The following is a 19,545-nucleotide window of genomic DNA, read 5'->3' on the forward strand; positions in this document are numbered from 1 at the left end:
CCACACTTTGACATCCTAGAATGCAACAATGACCCTGGTTACATCTGGTATTAACATCCATTTCTGTGGTCAGCATTAGATACAGGTATAAAACTGGCTTCAAATTGTTTTGGGATCTGATCACTCAAACCACATTCTGAAGTAGTCAAAAATCATGTGACCACATTGTATTTTTAATGTTAATGTGTCACAGGTAAAAACTAAATTGCCAGGTCTTGGTACCTAAATAAATGTAGATCATATTTAAGCATGCACAAGGTAGGCCTACTCAACTAAAATAACTATAGGCCTACGCATTAAAGGATTAGTTCACTTTTGAAAAAAACTTTTGCTGATAATTTACTCACCCCCATGTCATCCAAGATGTCCATGTCTTTCTTTCCTCAGTCGAAAAGAAATTGAGGTTTTTGATGAAAACATTCCAGGATTTTTCTCCTTATAATGGACTTCCATGGGAACCAGGTCCAACCGAGGTCCAAACGACAGTTAATAACAGTTTCAGATGCAGCTTCAAATGTCTTTAAACGATATCAGACGATGAATAAGGGTCTTATCATGCGAAACGATCGGTTATTTCAAAACTTATTCCAAAAATGTAACTTTTCTAAGGACAAATGCTAGCCTTGCTCTATTCTGTGAGGCGCGTTTGCAACGTCACGTAATACGTAATTACGTTCAAATGGTCACGGGCGACGTAGCCAGAAGTACAGAGTCAGAGAACAACCGAGGTGTTTACAAGTTGAATGCATAGGTTGAACGTGAAAGCTAACTCAAACGCCGTTTACAAAAAAGGAATTAAAAGGTAAAACAACGATGTCGGACGATTTTGATTCTCTACTTCCGGCTACGTCGCCCGTGATCTTTTGAACGTAATTACGTATTACGTGACGTTGCAAACGTGCCTCACAGTATATTACAAGGCTAGCATTTGTCCTTAGAAAAGTTACATTTTTGGAATAAGCTTTGAAATAACCGATCGTTTCACATGATAATTCATCTTCTGGTGTCGTTTAAAAACATTTGAAGCTGCATCTGAAACTGTTATTAACTGTCGTTTGGACCTCGGTTGGACCTGGTTCCCATGGAAGTCCATTATAAGGAGAAAAATCCTGGAATGTTTTCATCAAAAACCTTAATTTCTTTTCGACTGAGGAAAGAAAGACATGGACATCTTGGATGACATGGGGGTGAGTAAATTATCAGCAAAAGTTTTTTTCAAAAGTGAACTAATCCTTTAAGACAAAAATTATTTTATCGCCCAAGATATTAATGTCAGTTGTAAAATATTCCCTTAATGTTATAATTGTGGTTGATTTCATGTATGTCTGTAGCATCAAAACATTTATGTCATTGCGCAGGTGAAATCACAAAAGCGTGACATAAGGATATTGTATTAACAATATGAAAAAAATCCTCTGCTTATAAGATGATTACTGTCAGAATTTCCTTCCCGAATATCAATATAAAGAGTTTTTGTCAAAAACGTATTCAGGAACTTGGAAATTCTGCGTGTGAAACTCCCGAACTATTGGATTCCTCTAGAAATGACTGATTTTCGCCCACGAGCATTGGTACTGTAAATGTGACCACACTTTAGAAGTCATTTCTTATGTTGCCGTATAGGGCAACATTTAGAGGGACAATTCACCCAAAAGTGTCATGCTTCATATCATAGTTAGAACTTATAGATCATCCGCAACAGGGTTTATATTTACAGCCTTTCGGAGCTTTAACCAATCGTGTGTTCGCTGTTTTAATGTTTCCTGGCTCTTGTTTAACTGATGTTTATCCAGGCTCTTGTCGAGTCTCCTTAAGTTTCTGCACAGGAAAATGTAATAAAATATCTGGTGCAAAAGATCGCCAATTAATTTTTAAAAGGGCTATTGGTGGTCGCTAAACATTCTAATCATTGTATTATAGTAAAAGCCAGTCATATTGCTTTGGTTATTAATTCATTAGCAAACAGTTTCTTATCCAAAATAACTTAAACTGAAGAGACAGATCTGAACCCAGATTTAACTGCCTCCAAATCATGGATCATTACAGAGGTTGTTCTTGTGTTAAAATACTTATATCTGAGTGAAATCAATACGAAGAGACAACAATAAGCACGCCATTTGTTGGCTCTTTTCTCCAAAAAAGGGTCAAAACACATTGTGGCTTTGTGGTGTCATAAATACATTTCTGTTTTTGTTTGAGCACCCAAACACAGCAACTGCACCTCAGCCAATGGCATAGGTTTTTGTTTTTTTTTGTGGGGGGGGGGGGGGGGGTGTGTTTAGAGAAACCTGTCTGATATCAGTCATATAGCATTAGGTAAGGGATCCACAAATTAAACTTCAGCTTTAAAAACAAACTTTCACATACTTCCAAGTTCCAACAAAACTAAAATTCATCCAGATTTTGTCGTAGTCTTAAATTACAACGCATTATCACCCTAGGGCGTCATATAGTGACACTTTTGAAATTTCGTCTAAATCCAACGCACATGACACCCTTAAGCGTCAATATAACACACACAGTAGGTTTAGGTCTGGGGTAGTGTTAGGGTTAGACCACAAGGAGGTGCCTTCTGGCCCATATATATCTGCGTCTCATATTGACGCTAAAGGGAGCCATGTGCATTGGATGTAGACAAAATGTCAAAAGCGTCACCTATATGACGCCTTGGGATGAGAACGGGCTGTAAATTACCAGTCTTGCCATTTCATATTAAAATCCTTTTAACATTATTAATAAAGAAATGCACAACAACTTTAACAGATGACTCATTTTGGTTCACAGTAAACAAGAGAACCTAAAATTGTAATTATCTCGTAAAAACGACACCCATGTGACCCGTCTCAATACAAAATTACTTATTTTATAGCATCTGATCTGTGGCGAGCGGTGACTACTTTTAACCGGGTATGCGGAGTGCTGATTTTTTTATTAAAAATATTTGTGTAATCTAAGAGAACATATGACTTAAAGCAACTTCCCAAGACAACACAATTAAATGAGATTGCCCTTCTAATTTTTAGTTGAAAAGTTTTCATTTTATATATATATAAAAAAAAAAGCTTCAGGAAATTAGTGCACGGTCATTTTGCCTTGTCCTTTTCCCAGCTACATTGACTTGACAATGCCTACAGGAATTGGCACAGGGATAGTAAACAGGCAGAATTAAGTCTTTTTTTTGTAGGCCAGTCTCTGCCTCAGGTACACATAGGGAACCAGTTACATTCTCCTCTGTTTTGCCTTTAGATGCTCTATTTTTCCTGCACTGACATTATGGACTAATTCATACAGAAATCCTAATCATGCTTGAATTCTAAATGCATTTCCCTGTTTTGTTTTTGCAAAGTAGCCTACTTATTTTACTAGGTATGTGTTTGTCCCCGCCAGACCTGGTGCAGTGATCGTTGCACAGTTGTCTTTGGCAACTATTATTTTAAACAGCTATAGAGGAAGACAAGTTTTTCTACACTGGCCGTAAATTAGGACTATGGACTATTTTCATCCAGGTCAGCATTCCCAAAGGAGCTCATTTCTGGAAGACGGTCTGACAGCATGCATTGTTTCAAAATAAATCACCCAAAATATGAGACCTTTTAGTCATGTAGTTTGAAATGAGACTTCATGATCAAATCCTGATCTTGAAAACTTGGGCTCAAATTGTGTCCTTCACTTGACAAGCTTTGCAACCCTCAGTCTGTCTGTTGTGGGTAAAAGAAAAAAAAAAACAATTTCATTAGTTGGGGAGACCGATATGAATCTGTGGATGAAAGCCATGGATAAATGGCTACTGTCATGTAAGACGACATCAAGGCAGGCAAACACACATGTCTGGATTTTGCGGAGTTAGATGCACTCCTGGGTCAGCATATTTTGTTAACCCTGGCTGGAACAATATTCCTGTCCAAAAATTTAGTCCCTACCCCTAAACTTAACCCTACCCATAAGTTATCCATAAAATCAGAGGGAAATGATAGGTGAATCTGATAGAAGCACCTAACCCATGTTGTTAGCCTAAACTTGACACAAACTGTAAACTTGTCCTTCAAATCTGGTTAATTGATGTTGTTCCAGGATCCACAAAGATGTTTTTCCAGGGACATATACTTGATGAAATCAGTTTCTTGCGGCAAACACAATGTCGTTTGACGTGTAGATGGACATAACTGAATGGACACATGCAGACAGTAATCGCTCGATATGATACGTGTGCCACATCAAATAGAAAAACGGAAGTTGAATAATAGTTGAGTGTTGAAAGACTACAGATGCTCCTAGATCCAATAAAAATATGATGGACAGACATGCAGAAGGGCTCATTTCCAGGACGGGAAGCTTTTGGAGGAAATCTCTGCTAATGCTATTTTGCTCTCACTGACATACCAGGTCAACGCCAGTATTCTTTTGTCTCGCAGTCATAGAAACGATTTATTTTTACTCTATGCATATGTGCGCCTCACTAAAATACCCAGCTAGTGGCTATGTAACCCAACCCTGTTGTCATGATCAGCCCACTTTGGATTAGCATTGCGCTAATCAACTTCAATTCAGATTTGCAGTGTGTGAACAGGAGTTGCTGGTTGTTAATGATGGTGATGTCAAGGGGTCGACGGATAGAAGGTGAGAACATTTGTGAGGTCACACCAAGACTTGCAGGTAATTTATGTTGTCAACTTTTGGCCTCCTGAGCTTTCCAACCTTGCGTGATGGTTGTGATTTTATCACATTTTCCTTTCGTAAAACTGTATGTTAGTCACTATTTCCTGTTTTAGTTAGTTTGTTTTGACCTTTTCATGTCTATGTACCCGAGAAGCTTCGAACTGAGTCCTTTTTAAATAGTTTTTTTTTCTTTCTCAAACTTAGCATCATGGAAACTATTGGATAAAGTTGGTAAGATCTTACAATCAGATAAAGTCAAGCCACAAACCCTCAGTTCCTTTTCAGATGAAGTCCATATCTCATTTTTTTTTCTCCCTCTAGTGCCAATATTTGCGGTGATTTAATTTCAACTGCCTCCTCCACCACAATCTTTAAAGTACATTTTTTGGCCACGGGACGACAAAATTTGAGAAAAACAGAAATGTTTGCTGGATTCTCTCCATGTCGGAGATGTGAAATAGTAATTATGCGTTCGTTGGAAACTCTTAATTGCACATCTGTTTTTTATTTTATATTCCAAGCATTTGAATGCGCATTTTGTACGAATTTCAAGACTCATGCTAGTGTATAAAGATGTGAATTTAATACAACAATCGTTAACCCCCCTTTTGTAGCTGTTCTCGAGGTAGAGAATTATTTTTTTTTCATTTTCCTACATCATATAACTGCATACATACTTCAAAATAGCTTCCAGCTGAATTGAGTTACACCTCCCAAGTCTCCCGAAAGACAGCAAGAAACCCAGAAGACCAATTGTTTTTAAGTAAACTAACTCCGCTAACAGTTTTATAACCTGGACCTCGTAAAAGAGGGCCAGACTTTTGGTCATTCCTCTGATTTCGCTGGAATCCCCATTTGCTTGTTGGTGTGGCAGCTGGGGGCGAGTATGTGTGTGTCCCTAAGGTGATATACGACTGCTGTGTCACGTTCCACATCTGACAACCATCCCAAGATGTACATCATCCATCCTTTTCCCTTTTCCATGTGATTCCTCAATAAAAGAGGGGGTGTGAATGTCGAAGCGGAGGGGAGGGGAGCTGAGAGGGAGGGGAAGGAATCAGAGCTCACACACAATCGGCATGCGTGAGAGAGAGTAAAAGAGAAACAGAGAGAGGGGAGAGAGCAAGTGGATGAGAGAGAGGGAGAGATCTAAAGGCAATTGTTGCTTAAGAAATTTCATTTCTGTCCTAGAGGAGCCAGCTGGGATTGGATATTGCAGGTTAAGCAGCACCAGGCAGAAGGTAAGACCACCAGCGCTGGAAAGGTGACCGGGTCATCAGAGTTACTTTTTACTGGTGGCAAGGTTATCAGTGTACATTAGTGCTTTACTGTTTGTCATGTTTCATCAGTGCATACATTATGTAAATATACTATATATAAATATATGTATGTGTGTGTGTGTGTGTGTGTGTTTGATTTTTTACTCTTAAATATAATGCATTGTTAGCCAGAATTGACAAGCAAAATATGGTCATCGAACTACATCAATGCAAGAGTCCAGTTTTTACCTGAGTTCAGAGTGACGGTGCATATTAATTCGATTTGATCAGATACGTAGTGATTTTTTTTCAGTGTGACTCATAGCCGAAGTAAGAAGGCTATGTATCACATAATTGGTTGCTTAGGTAAGTCATCAGCGTTGTATTGAGATTTTAGTCCCTGTCTGTACAATACAAGCAGATAAGCCAGAGGTCGTTAGCCGAGCGCACCAAATGAGAAATAATAGATATTCTGAGGATTGTTTAAGGAGCTCGAGGAAGAGGTGAGCTAGACACACTTCCCCCCAGATGTTAGATGTAAAAGCTGGCAATGTCAACCAGTCTTATGTGCGCATTGCAACTCCTTCATAATCAATACGTAATGGTCATCTGACGACTTAATCAAGTATTAAAGCCTGAGGTTTTTTTAGAAGATGACGACAGCCGTCAATTTGCACATCACATTAAAGCGGGAAGGTTAACAGGACAGCATATCAGGGTCTCTAATTAATTTAACTGGAAACCCCACCACTGCTTTGCTATGCGCAGACCCTTTCATCTTTTAGCATTCCAATCAGACCGGCGCTTTTCTGAGAAGCCTAATGTAAAGCTAACATTAGTTTAGCGATGGCTCACATGGTGCTCGGCTATTGGCATCAAACTACCTTCAAATCCATTGTGTTTGTCTTATCTTTATCACAGGGGATATATTTAGCGTGGGGTTTAGCTCTGGAGACGCGGGTTACTGGCGTCTGCGTGTAGTGGCAGTGCCTGGCATGCTGCTTGTGTTGCAGATGGGCATGGGAGGAGGACTGCGGGGTGATCCCTGCAGGAATCTGCCCTTTGGTTTATTAAAAGCCGGTCAAACAATAGGGTGCTAAACAAGCAGAAAACAGTGACGTAACCCCTTCGCCGGAGGAGGGGGGTTTGGGCATGTCAATGTGACTGAGAAGACAATTCTGCTTATTGGCAAATACTAGGCGACCACACGCCTCACGCAACAACTGTGGACTCAGCTGCCGTCAGACCCTTCTGAAGTTTGATTATCCTTGTTAAAGTACTCCAGCTATGGAATGAAATCTGAGTGATTCACAGGGAACATGAAATGATTTACCTCATTTTTCTAGTATAACCAACAAATATACTTAATTATAATTATACAACAGTTAAGTGGTCGGGATTTTTCAGTGACTCCTTCTACAATTTTCTACATCGTTACACCATTAAGTGGTGACAGGAGTCATTTATTGTACCGACTGAAAGTACCCGGATGACCTACTACTTCCGGCGAGATTCTGAAGTTCGCATCTGACGGACACTTTACTAATTGTGAATGGCAGTTAAGCCAGGCAACTGACAGTTCATGTGACAAATCACATTAAAAAAGACAACATTGCAGAAGTAGCACATTCGGATTTCATTCCGACTGTATACAAAGCAAGTTTGAGGATCCAGCATATTTCAGACCCAGCTAATGACTTTACAAATGATTCAGTGAATCACTGAATCAAACAATTTGTTTAAAAACACTGATTCAGTCAGGAATGTGTCTACATGCTCTGAGACACAATTCTACGTTGACTAGGAGCTATTTTTGTTGACTGCGCAAAAATAGACAAACTAATATCCACTATGGGCTCTATGCACGGCGTTATTTCCGGTGAAGGATTAAGGATGCTCGATAACTTCCGCCGATCGTAGAGTCCAATGCAATACCGAGAATTTATATTGAATTTTATACTCCATGGTTATACTAAAGAAACGTTAGTCACAAAAACAGATAAAACAGACACCCCTCGTTGTGTTTATGCTTCTTTTTAAAATTATATTAAATAAACATAACTATATATAAAATTACATCTCAACGTATGTACGTTTCGTTTCAAAGACAGGAAATGGACGAGCATCCTTGCATCAAATGCGGAACTTATGCGTGCATATAGCCCATTGTATCTAAAGTAAGATATACTCAACATTAACATTTTGTTTATTGAACTGTTGTACAAAATCAAAATTATTATTGCTTAATCGTTAATAAATGTTCTTAAAATACAATTAATTTCTCAGCATAGTTTGGTTTGAAAGCATTATACGACTTTGACATGGATTACCTAAGAAATTGAGCTCTAACTTCAGATAAGCCTGTTTCTACACAATAATGTTGAGGAAGCTATAACTAATAACGTGGATTCAATTGTCTCAATCCACATAATCCAAGCCCTTAAAATGACATCATCTTAAGCAGAAAAAGCAGCAAGGTTTAGAACAGGAGACATAGAGCTATCAAGATCCTACCCATGATCCCCCGAGTTCTTTCAGTATCTGCAAAGAACAACCACCATGTGAAGATGCACTGAAAAGAAAATCCCATGGTGTTCCCATGGCATTTTATACTCTCTAAATAAAATAAACACCATGAGACGGTGAGAAGCAACACTGAACAGTGTGCAACAGCTCCTACCATACGGCCCCTAACCTGTGGCTGCTTTTGAATGTCAGGAATTTCACAGTCCTAATAGTGCAGACGGCGTGGCCCCTCTCTAGCCTTGCCATGGCCCGAGAGGATCAGCAATGATCAAAAGATCCATACTCTATTTCCACAACCACCAGTGCCATGCCTAGGGACAGTTCATTCCAGGGGTCTGCTCCCTAAGTGGCGTTATAGCCGCTGATGGGACTCCCGGTTAGGACAAAGTCCCTAGGCGAGCAGTCTGGGTCTGAGAGTTCAGTGCAACGGGGTTATGTCATGTCTCACCTGGTCCTGGCTCTTGCTTTCCTCTTAAATTTGTTTCTCATTTTTGTTCCTGTGGGATAATTTTTGGCAGTTAGTGAAAATGACAAATACCCTGTTTTGTGTCTTGCAACTTGGAAGTATTAAGGGATAGTTCACCCCGAATCATTTACTCACCCTCATGTCATTCCAATTACTCTCCTCTGCAAAAGATATTTTGAAGAAGATTTCAACTGTTTTTATCCAAACAAAAAAGCAACACTGAATCTACAAAAACACTTTTTTTCCTTTCTTCAAAATCGTCTTTTGTGTTCCACAGAATAAAGAAAACCATCAGTTTGGATGACATGAGGGCGAGTAAATGCAAAAAAAAGTATATATACCAATATGGTTCACTCTGCATGGAAGAAACTGCAATGCAAAATATGTTGAAAAAAGTACCGTCTTCGAAATAAAGAGCCAATCACCAACAGTGTCCTGATACTCATGCTTAGGACTGCACATGCATTACCTGGACCAATCTGAAATATATGCCAATTTAAAGTAATTTTAGCATAACAAAAAACATAACATCATTTTGTGATGATTGAAAAAATGTTGTTTTTTTTTTAGATTTTGGTATTTCCCAGTTTAAATAGACAGAGGTTGGTCTTGCATGCTTGAAATAGTTGCCTGGAAAAGTTAATTGCAAATATGGCCACTAAGTGAACTGACTTCCCAGAAGGGAACTTTCATTTTTAGCTGTTTTACAATGAACCATACTGTGGCGGGAAAACAATGTGGGTTAGACACTTAAGTTTAGACACCTCCAAAAAAATATCTTTGCTGAGCAAAACAAATTCTTGTCTCTGACAAAAAGAAAAATCGAATTAAAGGAAACATTCAAGTACAGCTTGTATCAGATAGTTGGAAGGTCAGATTCCAGCATGTCAAAGCTAATTTTCCTAGTCTATAAACTCAAAAATTTCAGTTTACAAATTAAAAAATGAGATACGAAGCCAGAGAGGGAAATAATTCTTCTGGTCGGAGGTGGACAGATGTGGTGGATGTTGTCTCGGAGGAGATTGTAAGTCCTTCTGCTGTTTGTAGACACACTGGGCTTTATAAATCTACAGGCCGAAGCAGGTGTGGACGCTGTGGTGGTCAACATTATACCTTACACTAAAAAATAAGGGAAAAAACACCTGCAAATACACCCTCAATGCGCTAGAAGCCTACAAACGATGAAGCTGCCATGGATGGTTACGCCATGAGGTCACCATCTCACTGTTTATGAACTAAATTGGATCTGTAGTTATCTTTTGAGCTGGGGTGTCTACACTGCATTGTTAAGGCCCATTACAGTCACTACAGATCAGTACGGCAGACGCTCTCAACCAGGTTTGAATGTCAACAGTCGTGCCTGGGCACGATGATGATGATGATGAAGATGGCAGCTGGTATGCCCGAAATTAAATAAATGACGAAGTCCTGTATCCGAAGCATCCGAGTTTAGAACAGACTGTGATGTGTGCTTGTGTAAACCCTGCAACACATGCTCTCCGGTGCAGTTAAACATTTCAGGGAGTATTTATTTAAACAGGCAAATTGATACCTAAAATCCTTACACGAGGAATGCTAAAGTTAAATGAGTCGCTCCGGTAAGAAAAACACAAGGAGAAAGTTTTAAATTAGCCTGATTTGTTTGCGATTTCGGAGCAATTGCGGGTTTCGAAATAAAATTTGAAAGAGGTTTAGACTTAATGCAAGGTATTGTTTTAGTGAATGATAATTTCCTTTCTGTCTGATCCAGGTTTGTGGAGTCGGTTACCCCAAGGGCTCTGCTACTCTTTCTCTCCCTCATTACACCAAACATTTTAGCAGTCGTGGCTCAGCGGATTTTTACTTGCCACACACGAAACATTGTCATGAGGACTGTAAAGCACTAAGCTCATGAAAAAATAAGTATATGTGTACCTTAGTTGGCAATTGTTTTACTGTCATGAGAGAACTTGCACCGAGACTTATTTCTTTTTATGAAAAATTCATTTCTGGGGAAATTTGCTCCAGGCTGTTTATTAATATATTAGGTTTCTACACTGTGTAATAAAAACACCATGTTTTTTCAGTGTTGGGATTGTAAGAATAACAGTACAGCGGTCTGCCAGAACTCCTCATACATCACAGCCCACTTATTTCTGGCTGGAGACATGGCAGCAATCACCTTAACCAGCTGGCAGAGGCACAACAGACGTCTGTCTCGGGTCATCTGTCACTGACGGGTTCTCACGAAGACAAACTCCCACTCTCCCTTACGTTGCACCTTACCTCACCTGCCCAGTCCCTCCACTAACAACTTAAACAGCTCCGCAAACTGGGCATAACATGCGAAACATTACCTGAAATCTCGCCCTCAGATGGGTGTTTTCTTTTTTTTTTTTCCTGAAGCTTGCATCCCGGACTAACCGTGGTTCCTTTCTTTATACCCACAGATACATCCAGGCCACTCAAGGAGATGGTTGAGTTTAGAGACAACGCTCACTACATGTTTCGGTTCACTTATGTGGCATCAAAAACACAGTGGAGATCTCTTCGTTGTCTTCTGTAGGAGACGGTCAAGCTTTCTTTTGTTTTATCTTTGGAAGCTGTTTACAATATGAGGAACTCGGTCGCGCTGGGCCAGCCTGGGATTCTACTTCTTCTGGTCACATGTCCTTTGCTGACTATCCTGCAGGGTGTCACCTGTAAGGCAGAGAGTGGACACTTAGGGGACAATGATCCTGACAGGTGTATGAGACATCATTTTGTTGAGACCATCACACATCCTATCTACAAATGCAATTCAAAGGTAAGAACTCAAAATTGTGATGCTGCTCTTGTGATCCTTAAAAATCCATAAAAAATGTTTGGTTCATTTGTGTCATTTATCATGTTTTCTAAGAAAATATCTGCCTGTTTGATCCAAAATGTCAGCTAAACTAAGTTTGTATCCAGTTATATCAGCCCATTCTCACCCCCAAGGCGTCGCCTACCTGATGCCTTGAGAAGCATGTTGACCATGCTTCAATATCTGACGCTTTAGGAGCCCTTTAGCGTCAGTTAGATGACGCCCTAGGATCGCATGTACCCCACCCCAGACCTAAACCTACCCGTGTCATCTAACTGACGCTTTACTGACGCCGTAGGATCGCGTCATGTAACTGACGCTAAAGGGCGCCTAAAGCGTCAAATATTGAAGCATGGTCAAAAGGTAACGTCTTGGGGTGAGAATGCATTGCAGCCGTTATATATATATTTTGTAAAATTTAGAACACTATTATTCATTTATACAGCACAGTCTCATCCCAAGACGTCATATAACTGACGTCTTAAGTTGGGACGTCTTTTGACCATACATCAACATCCGCCTTTTTAGGGTACCCTTAAACGTCGGTCAGATGATGTTATCGGACCCTAACTCTACCCCAGACCTAAACCTACCCCTAAACCTAACCCGTCACCTAACCGACATTAAAGGTAAAGCGTCAGTTGTATGACGGCCCGGGATCGTCATATTACCGACGTTTAAGGGTACCCTAAAAAGGCGGATGTTGACGTATGGTCAAAAGACGTCCCAAGACATCAGTTATATGACTTCTTGGGATGAGACTGTGTTAATTTATACAACAAAAGTATTTAAAAGTAATAGTTGCCAGTTCATTTCAAATCTGAACAATAACTCAAAGGGACAGTTTAACCAAAAATAAAAAATATCAAGTTGTTCCAAACCTGTATGAATATCTTTCTTCTGTTGAACACAAAAGATGATATTTTGTCGGTAACCAGTATTTTTTTCTACTATGGAAGTCAACGGTGCCCATCAACTGTCTGGTTACCAACATTCTTTAAAATATCTTCTTTTGTGTTCAGCAGGAGAAAGAAACTCGGTAACACTTTACAATAAGGTTCATTAGTTTACATTAGTTAATGTACTTACTAACATGCACTAACCATGAGCAATACATTTGTTACGGCATTTGTTCATCTGTGTTAATGTTAGTTCATGAAAATACAGCTGTTCATTGTTTGTTCATGTTAGTTCACGGTGCATTAACTAATGTTAACAAGATTTTAATCAAGTATTAGTAAATGTTGAAAATAACATTAACAAAGATTAACAAATGCTGTATATGTGCTATTCATTATTAGTTCATATTAACTAATGTAGTTAACTAATGTTAACTAACGAACCTTATTGTAAAGTGTTACCAGAAACTCATATATGCTTGGAACACCTTGAGGATGAGTAAGTGATAATAGAATTTTATTTTTTGTATGAACCAGTGTTGTAGTCGAGACCACCTCACTCGAGTCGACACCGAGACCAGAGAGAGTCGAGTCCGAGTCAAGACCGAGTCCATAGAGAGTCGAGTCCGAGTCGAGTCCGAGACCAGAGACGGTCGAGTCCTAGTCGAGACCGAGACCAGTGAGGGTTGATTACCTAATTTACTTTTATTTACTTAGAGAAATCCTTTTTTTTTTTTTTTTTTTTTTTTACTGAATTTACTTAGTTTAAAAAATATGATCAGTTTAGGGTAAAAAGGCCACATAGTAGGTGGTGTTAAAAGTAATTTTATTACAATTTGTCATGCGCAGTTGCGCACTAGAAAATCACCAATCACTGGGCGTGTCAATCAATTTAAAGAAATATTTTATTAACATACATTAATAATCATGAAAAATATTTTAAATTGAATTCGAGTGGACTCGGGAATAATTCTCGAGTCCTAAAAAAAAAATGTTCGAGTACGAGTCAATTCCGAGTCCAAATGGACACGAGTCCATGACGAGACCAAGACCATTAAAATATGGTCTCGAGACCGAGTCCGAGACGAGTCCGAGTCTCGAGTACAACAACACTGGTATGAACTATCCCCAACACTAATTGAACAATGATTCACCGTTCAGTGAGGGAGTCAGTTTTGAACCGCTAACACACAAACAAATTAAAGGCTGTAAAATTAAAAAGAATCGCTAATTAAAAAGAGGCGTAAAATAGTCATGTTACAGCTTATGAAGTGTTTGTTGTTATAGTTAGTTTTAAAGTTGTTTTCATTCATTTAAATAAACTGATAATATGCAGTAAATATAATGAAAAACTTTAAAAATGAAAAAAAAAGGCAATTAACTATGCTGAAGTTCAAAAATGACAAAAAAAAACAAAATAAAAGCTATTCAGAATTTTTTTTTCAAAACTAAAACGTAACCTAAAATTGTAATGAACATTGGTAATAATGAGCCAATAAAAATCTTCACAAATATTATAATAGTATATTAACAAAAATATTAACAAAATTATGCAAATAGATAAAGCGTTCCTATATCTCGCAAATGGCAATTTCAGATTATTGTTACACATTTTTTTTGTTTGTCTCATATTAGTACGGAGGAGAAAAAAAGCCTTGGCATCCAAGTAAAAGGAACACAAAAATTGAGCTCACTTGTAGCTTATTGAATTACAAAATAATGGTCTGGGAGGTCAGGTCTCATTGTAAGACAATACACTCCCTACACCCACAACTGTTATCCTAACAAGCTGCTTAAAAACAAATCAAGTCTCCAGATGCTTTAGAATGTTTTACATTTAAACACTGACTCTAGGGATGTCCTTCATAATTAGAACCCAAGAAACCTTGTTTTCATTTATTGAATCAGATAGCATGGCTGGCTTGTCTAATGACCTCTACCTTTAACTACTTTGACACCTTGGCAAGGAACACTGCCTGCCTGTGCGGCCTAAAGCCTCGCCAGAAATAAGCACTCATGAGGTGCATAAAATGTCTGGAGGTGGCACAGTTCCAAGGCTCCAAACAGTGTTACGCCGAACTCATTTTTTGCTTATCGAAACAATGAGTGCCTCAGATACGTCCCCTCAAAATAAGCCATCGATAATAAATGGGATGAGTTCCAGATGCTCTGATTCACCTGTTCCCCTCAGAAGGACAGCCTCTCACGATCTTTTATTTTGTCAATTGAGTTTTTCAGGCTCCCGCTCATACAAACCCAGCTGGGCTGTGTCAACAAATATTCAACATCCAATAAACTGAAGATGAGCTAGTCAGCCACCTGTGCTGGAGCTAAAAATCTTCATTCTGCCAGCATTTCACAAACGGTATTTCTAATTACCAGACAAACACCGTGATTTTCCAAAAGCAGTGAGTAGAAAATGGAAAACGTGGTTAGGTAAAATTTCATTCAAGGATCCAAATAAAGCAGCTGAATCTCTCGAAAGTAATTAAAACCGACTCTGCGTACATGATTGCTTCCAGAAAGTAATTACTGAATAGGGCTGTAAAATACTGATATTCCAATTAATCATAATCTCCAAATAGATTCCTAAAATCCACCTCCTTTATTTTTCCATCTTCAGTGGCGTACTCCTTGTACTCCTCATCAGTTTACAGTCTTTATCTCTGAATTTTATTCAGCAAAATTAGCCAATCTTTATTCAAGCAATTTTGTTCATTTGACGATAGAAAGTTATGTTTTCAAAAGGCAAATTCCCTAAAAACATTTATCATATCAACCTCCGATCAGTGATAAATTATGAGAAAAATATCCTCGTCTTTTTTCATTTGTCATTGACATGAACGAATCGTTCACGAAGGACCACCATCAGTCATACGGTATGGCAGGTCATATTTTGTTTGAGTTTGCAGTCTGAATTTCAATGATACAACAAACTTAGTGAACTAAGTGAAGACTATGGCTGTGTGCGAAATCTCCACTCAAACTACTCCCTACCCCCTATGAGCACTATATAGTGAGCTCACCAGCATAATAATAATAAGAAACACTAGGGCTTGGGTTAGTGACCATCGGTTGTACACTACTTTTCAAAATGCATTCTGGGATATATTGAGTGGACTATAATCATCACTATATATTCGGACAGCATTACAAAATGGCGAGCTCACCATATAGTCCACTATATAGTGAGTAGTGAGAGATTTCGGACACAGCCTATTTGATTTATGAACAAATATCCCTTTTAGTGAATCAAAACTATTTAGAGCAACCAGTGTACTCCCCAAAAAAAGTGATTTCTTTATACAAGTTCAATAACCACATTAATATTTCCAAACAAATCCAGACAATAAGAGGGATACAAACTCAGTGTTGTTGGAGTCAGCACTCTTGGAACTCTATAATGAACAACTCTATAACGGTTTTAGAAGCTTACCTGTGTAATATACAGCATCAGCTGGGAGATCATTTCTTTGATACGCAAGCAAAACGTATTTTATAACTGAAATATACCCAAATGAATCGGAATCAAATAAAATTGAATCAAACTGAGAGCTTGTGAATTGGAAAATCAGCTCTACTGGTTACAACAGTGAAATATTTTATTAGTTTCTGATTGACAGACATCAGCATGTACACAGGCCCATTGTCTAAAAGCAGCACAATAGATTGAGCTCAACGCAGTCACCTTTAAAGAAGCCTATTACACATTGCATTAGTTATGAGGATGGCTGTTGCTTCCATGCAAATTTCAGTGGTGCTACACAATAGGGTCCACCTGCGCAGTCACTCTGAGATAAATATAGACGGGAAGAAGAGCTTACAACTGCTGCCCAGCTCTTGTCACCTTGCCATGTTTCCTTGAAAATTCATCTTCTGTGGGCACACACCTCCACTGCACCCCCCTCTGAAATCCCCCACATCTATCCTCCGATTGTTTTACGAACATGGCCGTATGCCTACAGTTTCAGGTGACATTAAATAATGACATCAGCTAAAAGCAGCAAGTCAATGCGGCTTCATTCATGGATGTCGGACCATGAGTGATGCATATCGGGTGCTTTTTGGCCTCAGACGGGCTAGTGTTCCTTATAATGGGGGTGACACTCCGCTAACACTATGCAGCTGAAAGACAACATGACATAGGAGTCCATTTACGGAGTGTTCAGGAATGTGGCGGCCCGCGGTCTGGCCAGCACCTCATATCCCGAATCAGTAGACCATTGAACTGGGTCACGTTTGTGCCTATCATTGCAGATGAGCATCACTCATTAATCTTTAATTACGAGAGAACTCTCATGTAGGACAGAGCTTTTCAAAGGGGGATTTTTTTTTTGATGAGCGAATCTCTCTTTATCAGCCAGTGAACTCCAGCGATGTAGCCAGGTGGATCACTGACCCCCATAAATCGGTCCTGCGAAGTGCAAAGCCTTTCATCTGTCACACAACAATCCTCACAAAGCAGATGAGGCAAATTTGTGAGATTGAGGTATTTGGGGGAGTCAAGTAGCCTGAGCATCCAGGTCTGGGAGAGATCAACCACACTCCCATCACCATGCAGGTGCAAGGTCAAAGTGAGAGAGTACACAAGCTTTCTTTGTTCAACACTGCAAACTTTCTCAGGAAACTTATCTTAGTTCTTCTGACACGGGGTTCAAATTAGGTATGGCACAGGACGCTTTCTTTTGTGCAGAGTCAGACAATGAAGGATGCCCACCACTGGTAAAACTACTTAGTCTGAAAATCTTACACACATTGCAATTTTTGTTGATGTCTTCAAAAAAGGGCGAAGGCCAATTTGGGACTATAGAAATGTAGACTGAAAATAATTTCTTAAAACAAAATTAATAGTTATATCATTTTACAAATGATCGATATAGTTTTTTTTTCTCTTAATGCACTTATATGATCAGAAGAAGCTAAAATGCTTTATAACCTGAATATATTCACCTCTGACAGATCAATTGAATTCTATAAATGTGGTTTGATTTGGCACAATCAAACAGTAAAGTACAGTCTTATTTAAATGATCATTTTCTCCTTTATCTGTTGCTGGTTTGAGTGGCACAGACACACATTCTTTAAGTGAGGTTCAAAGAGAAAAGAAACGCTTATGGGAAAGAAAGAAAGAAAGAAAGAAAGAAAGAAAGAAAGAAAGAAAGAAAGAAAGAAAGAAAGAAAGAAAGAAAGAAAGAAAGAAAGAAAGAAAGAAGGAAGGAAGGAAGGAAGGAAGGAAGGAAGGAAGGAAGGAAGGAAGGAAGGAAGAAAGAAAGAAAGAAAGAAAGAAAGAAAGATAGATAGATAGATAGATAGATAGATAGATAGATAGATAGATAGATAGATAGATAGATAGATAGATAGATAGATAGATAGATAGATAGATAGATAGATAGATAGATAGACCCAGTCAGCAAACTGACATTGAATCAACGTGGAAACAACGTCTCTCATGACATTGAAACAACGTTGATTTTGCTCATCGAATTAACGTTGAACCAACGTCAGACGCGGCATTCTTCAAAGCTAAATGAAAATCGAAAATTGGTTTGCTTTCATAACGTTGAAACAACGCGTTGATTTCAAGTTGATTTTCCGTTAGTTTTGAAAGAATGACGCGTCTGACGTTGGTTCAACGTTCAACAGACAGACAGACAGACAGACAGACAGACAGACAGACAGACAGACAGACAGACAGACAGACAGACAGACAGACAGACAGACAGACAGACGTTAACAATGTGTTAAAACACTGTTACTATGCTAGAATTGTGCTAATCTAGCAAGCAATATGTTAACATGTTAGCAATGTGCTGTCATTCATGCTAGCAACATGCTAGCAAAGTGTTAAAACATGTTAGAGACATTTTTATCAAGTTGGTAATGCTAGTAAAATGCTAATTAATGTTGACTTGTTCAAATGCTTGCAACATGTTATTAAACACTAGCAGTGTACTAAAACATGTTAAAAACATAAAAAAAAAAACTTAATAGGCTAGAGCACTAGACACATGCCACGGCATGATAAAACATGATAAAACTTGTTAGCAACATAATAAAACATGCTGAAAGCTTATACAATGTATAGAAGTGTTTGTCAACACAAGTTTGTCCCAACGAACTTCACTTTATAGTTTTAAGACTGAGATAGATAGATAGATAGATAGATAGATAGATAGATAGATAGATAGATAGATAGATAGATAGATAGATAGATAGATAGATAGATAGATAGATAGATAGATAGATATTTTATTTAATGTGTTTCAAGAGAAAGATTAACACCCGTTTACTCAACCATGAACCTTTTATGCTCTACAGATGGTTCTCCTGGCTCGATGTGAGGGTCACTGCAGCCACACGTCCCGCTCAGACCCGCTGATCTCTTTCAGCTCTGTCCTGAAGCAGCCTTTCAAAAGCACGTGTTTCTGCTGCCGTCCACACACCTCCAAACTGAAGGCGGTACGTCTGCGATGCTCGGGCGGGACACGGATAACCGCAACTTACCGTTACATCCTTGCGTGCAGCTGCGAGGAGTGCAGCTGAATAAATGTGTCATTGGAGAAAGACCCTCTGGCTGGAAAAAAAAAAACAAAAGAAAAAAGAAAAGTTGAAGGTACAGTTTATTGCTGATGACTCAGAGCAACCATTTTACGATTCATTAGCACTGCCAACAACCCATCAAGACTTCAAGAAGAGTCGCATGTAGCCTAAAGTGTCGTAAGCACTCGGATTTCCAGATGTAGGCCTGGCCGTCGCACCTGCGCATGCGCTCAGCCAGTCAATTTACTTTTATTGCATTCCATTGTTTTGATCACCGCGTGTGTAAAATAGCGGATGCCGACAACAACATTGTAAATCTTGAAGGAAATTTGATGAAGCTGAGGGGGAGTCACTTTGGCGGACTATGTTGAGAGA

General features: G+C 38.9%; 1 protein-coding gene across 1 annotated transcript; it reads left to right on the forward strand.

The window, feature by feature from the left end:
• Positions 1-5,718: 5,718 nt before the first annotated feature.
• Positions 5,719-19,276, forward strand: ndp (norrin cystine knot growth factor NDP). The gene is made up of 4 exons (XM_089133160.1): positions 5,719-5,897; positions 11,337-11,391; positions 11,490-11,692; positions 18,949-19,276. The coding sequence occupies exons 1-4, from the start codon at positions 5,787-5,789 to the stop codon at positions 19,171-19,173; spliced, it is 594 nt and encodes a 197-aa protein (XP_088989286.1). The 5' UTR covers positions 5,719-5,786; the 3' UTR covers positions 19,174-19,276.
• Positions 19,277-19,545: the final 269 nt, after the last annotated feature.

This window comes from Pimephales promelas, chromosome 7 (genome assembly GCF_988280905.1).
Source record: "Pimephales promelas chromosome 7, fPimPro1.hap1.1, whole genome shotgun sequence".
In the NCBI taxonomy this organism is placed as follows: Eukaryota; Metazoa; Chordata; class Actinopteri; order Cypriniformes; family Leuciscidae; genus Pimephales; species Pimephales promelas.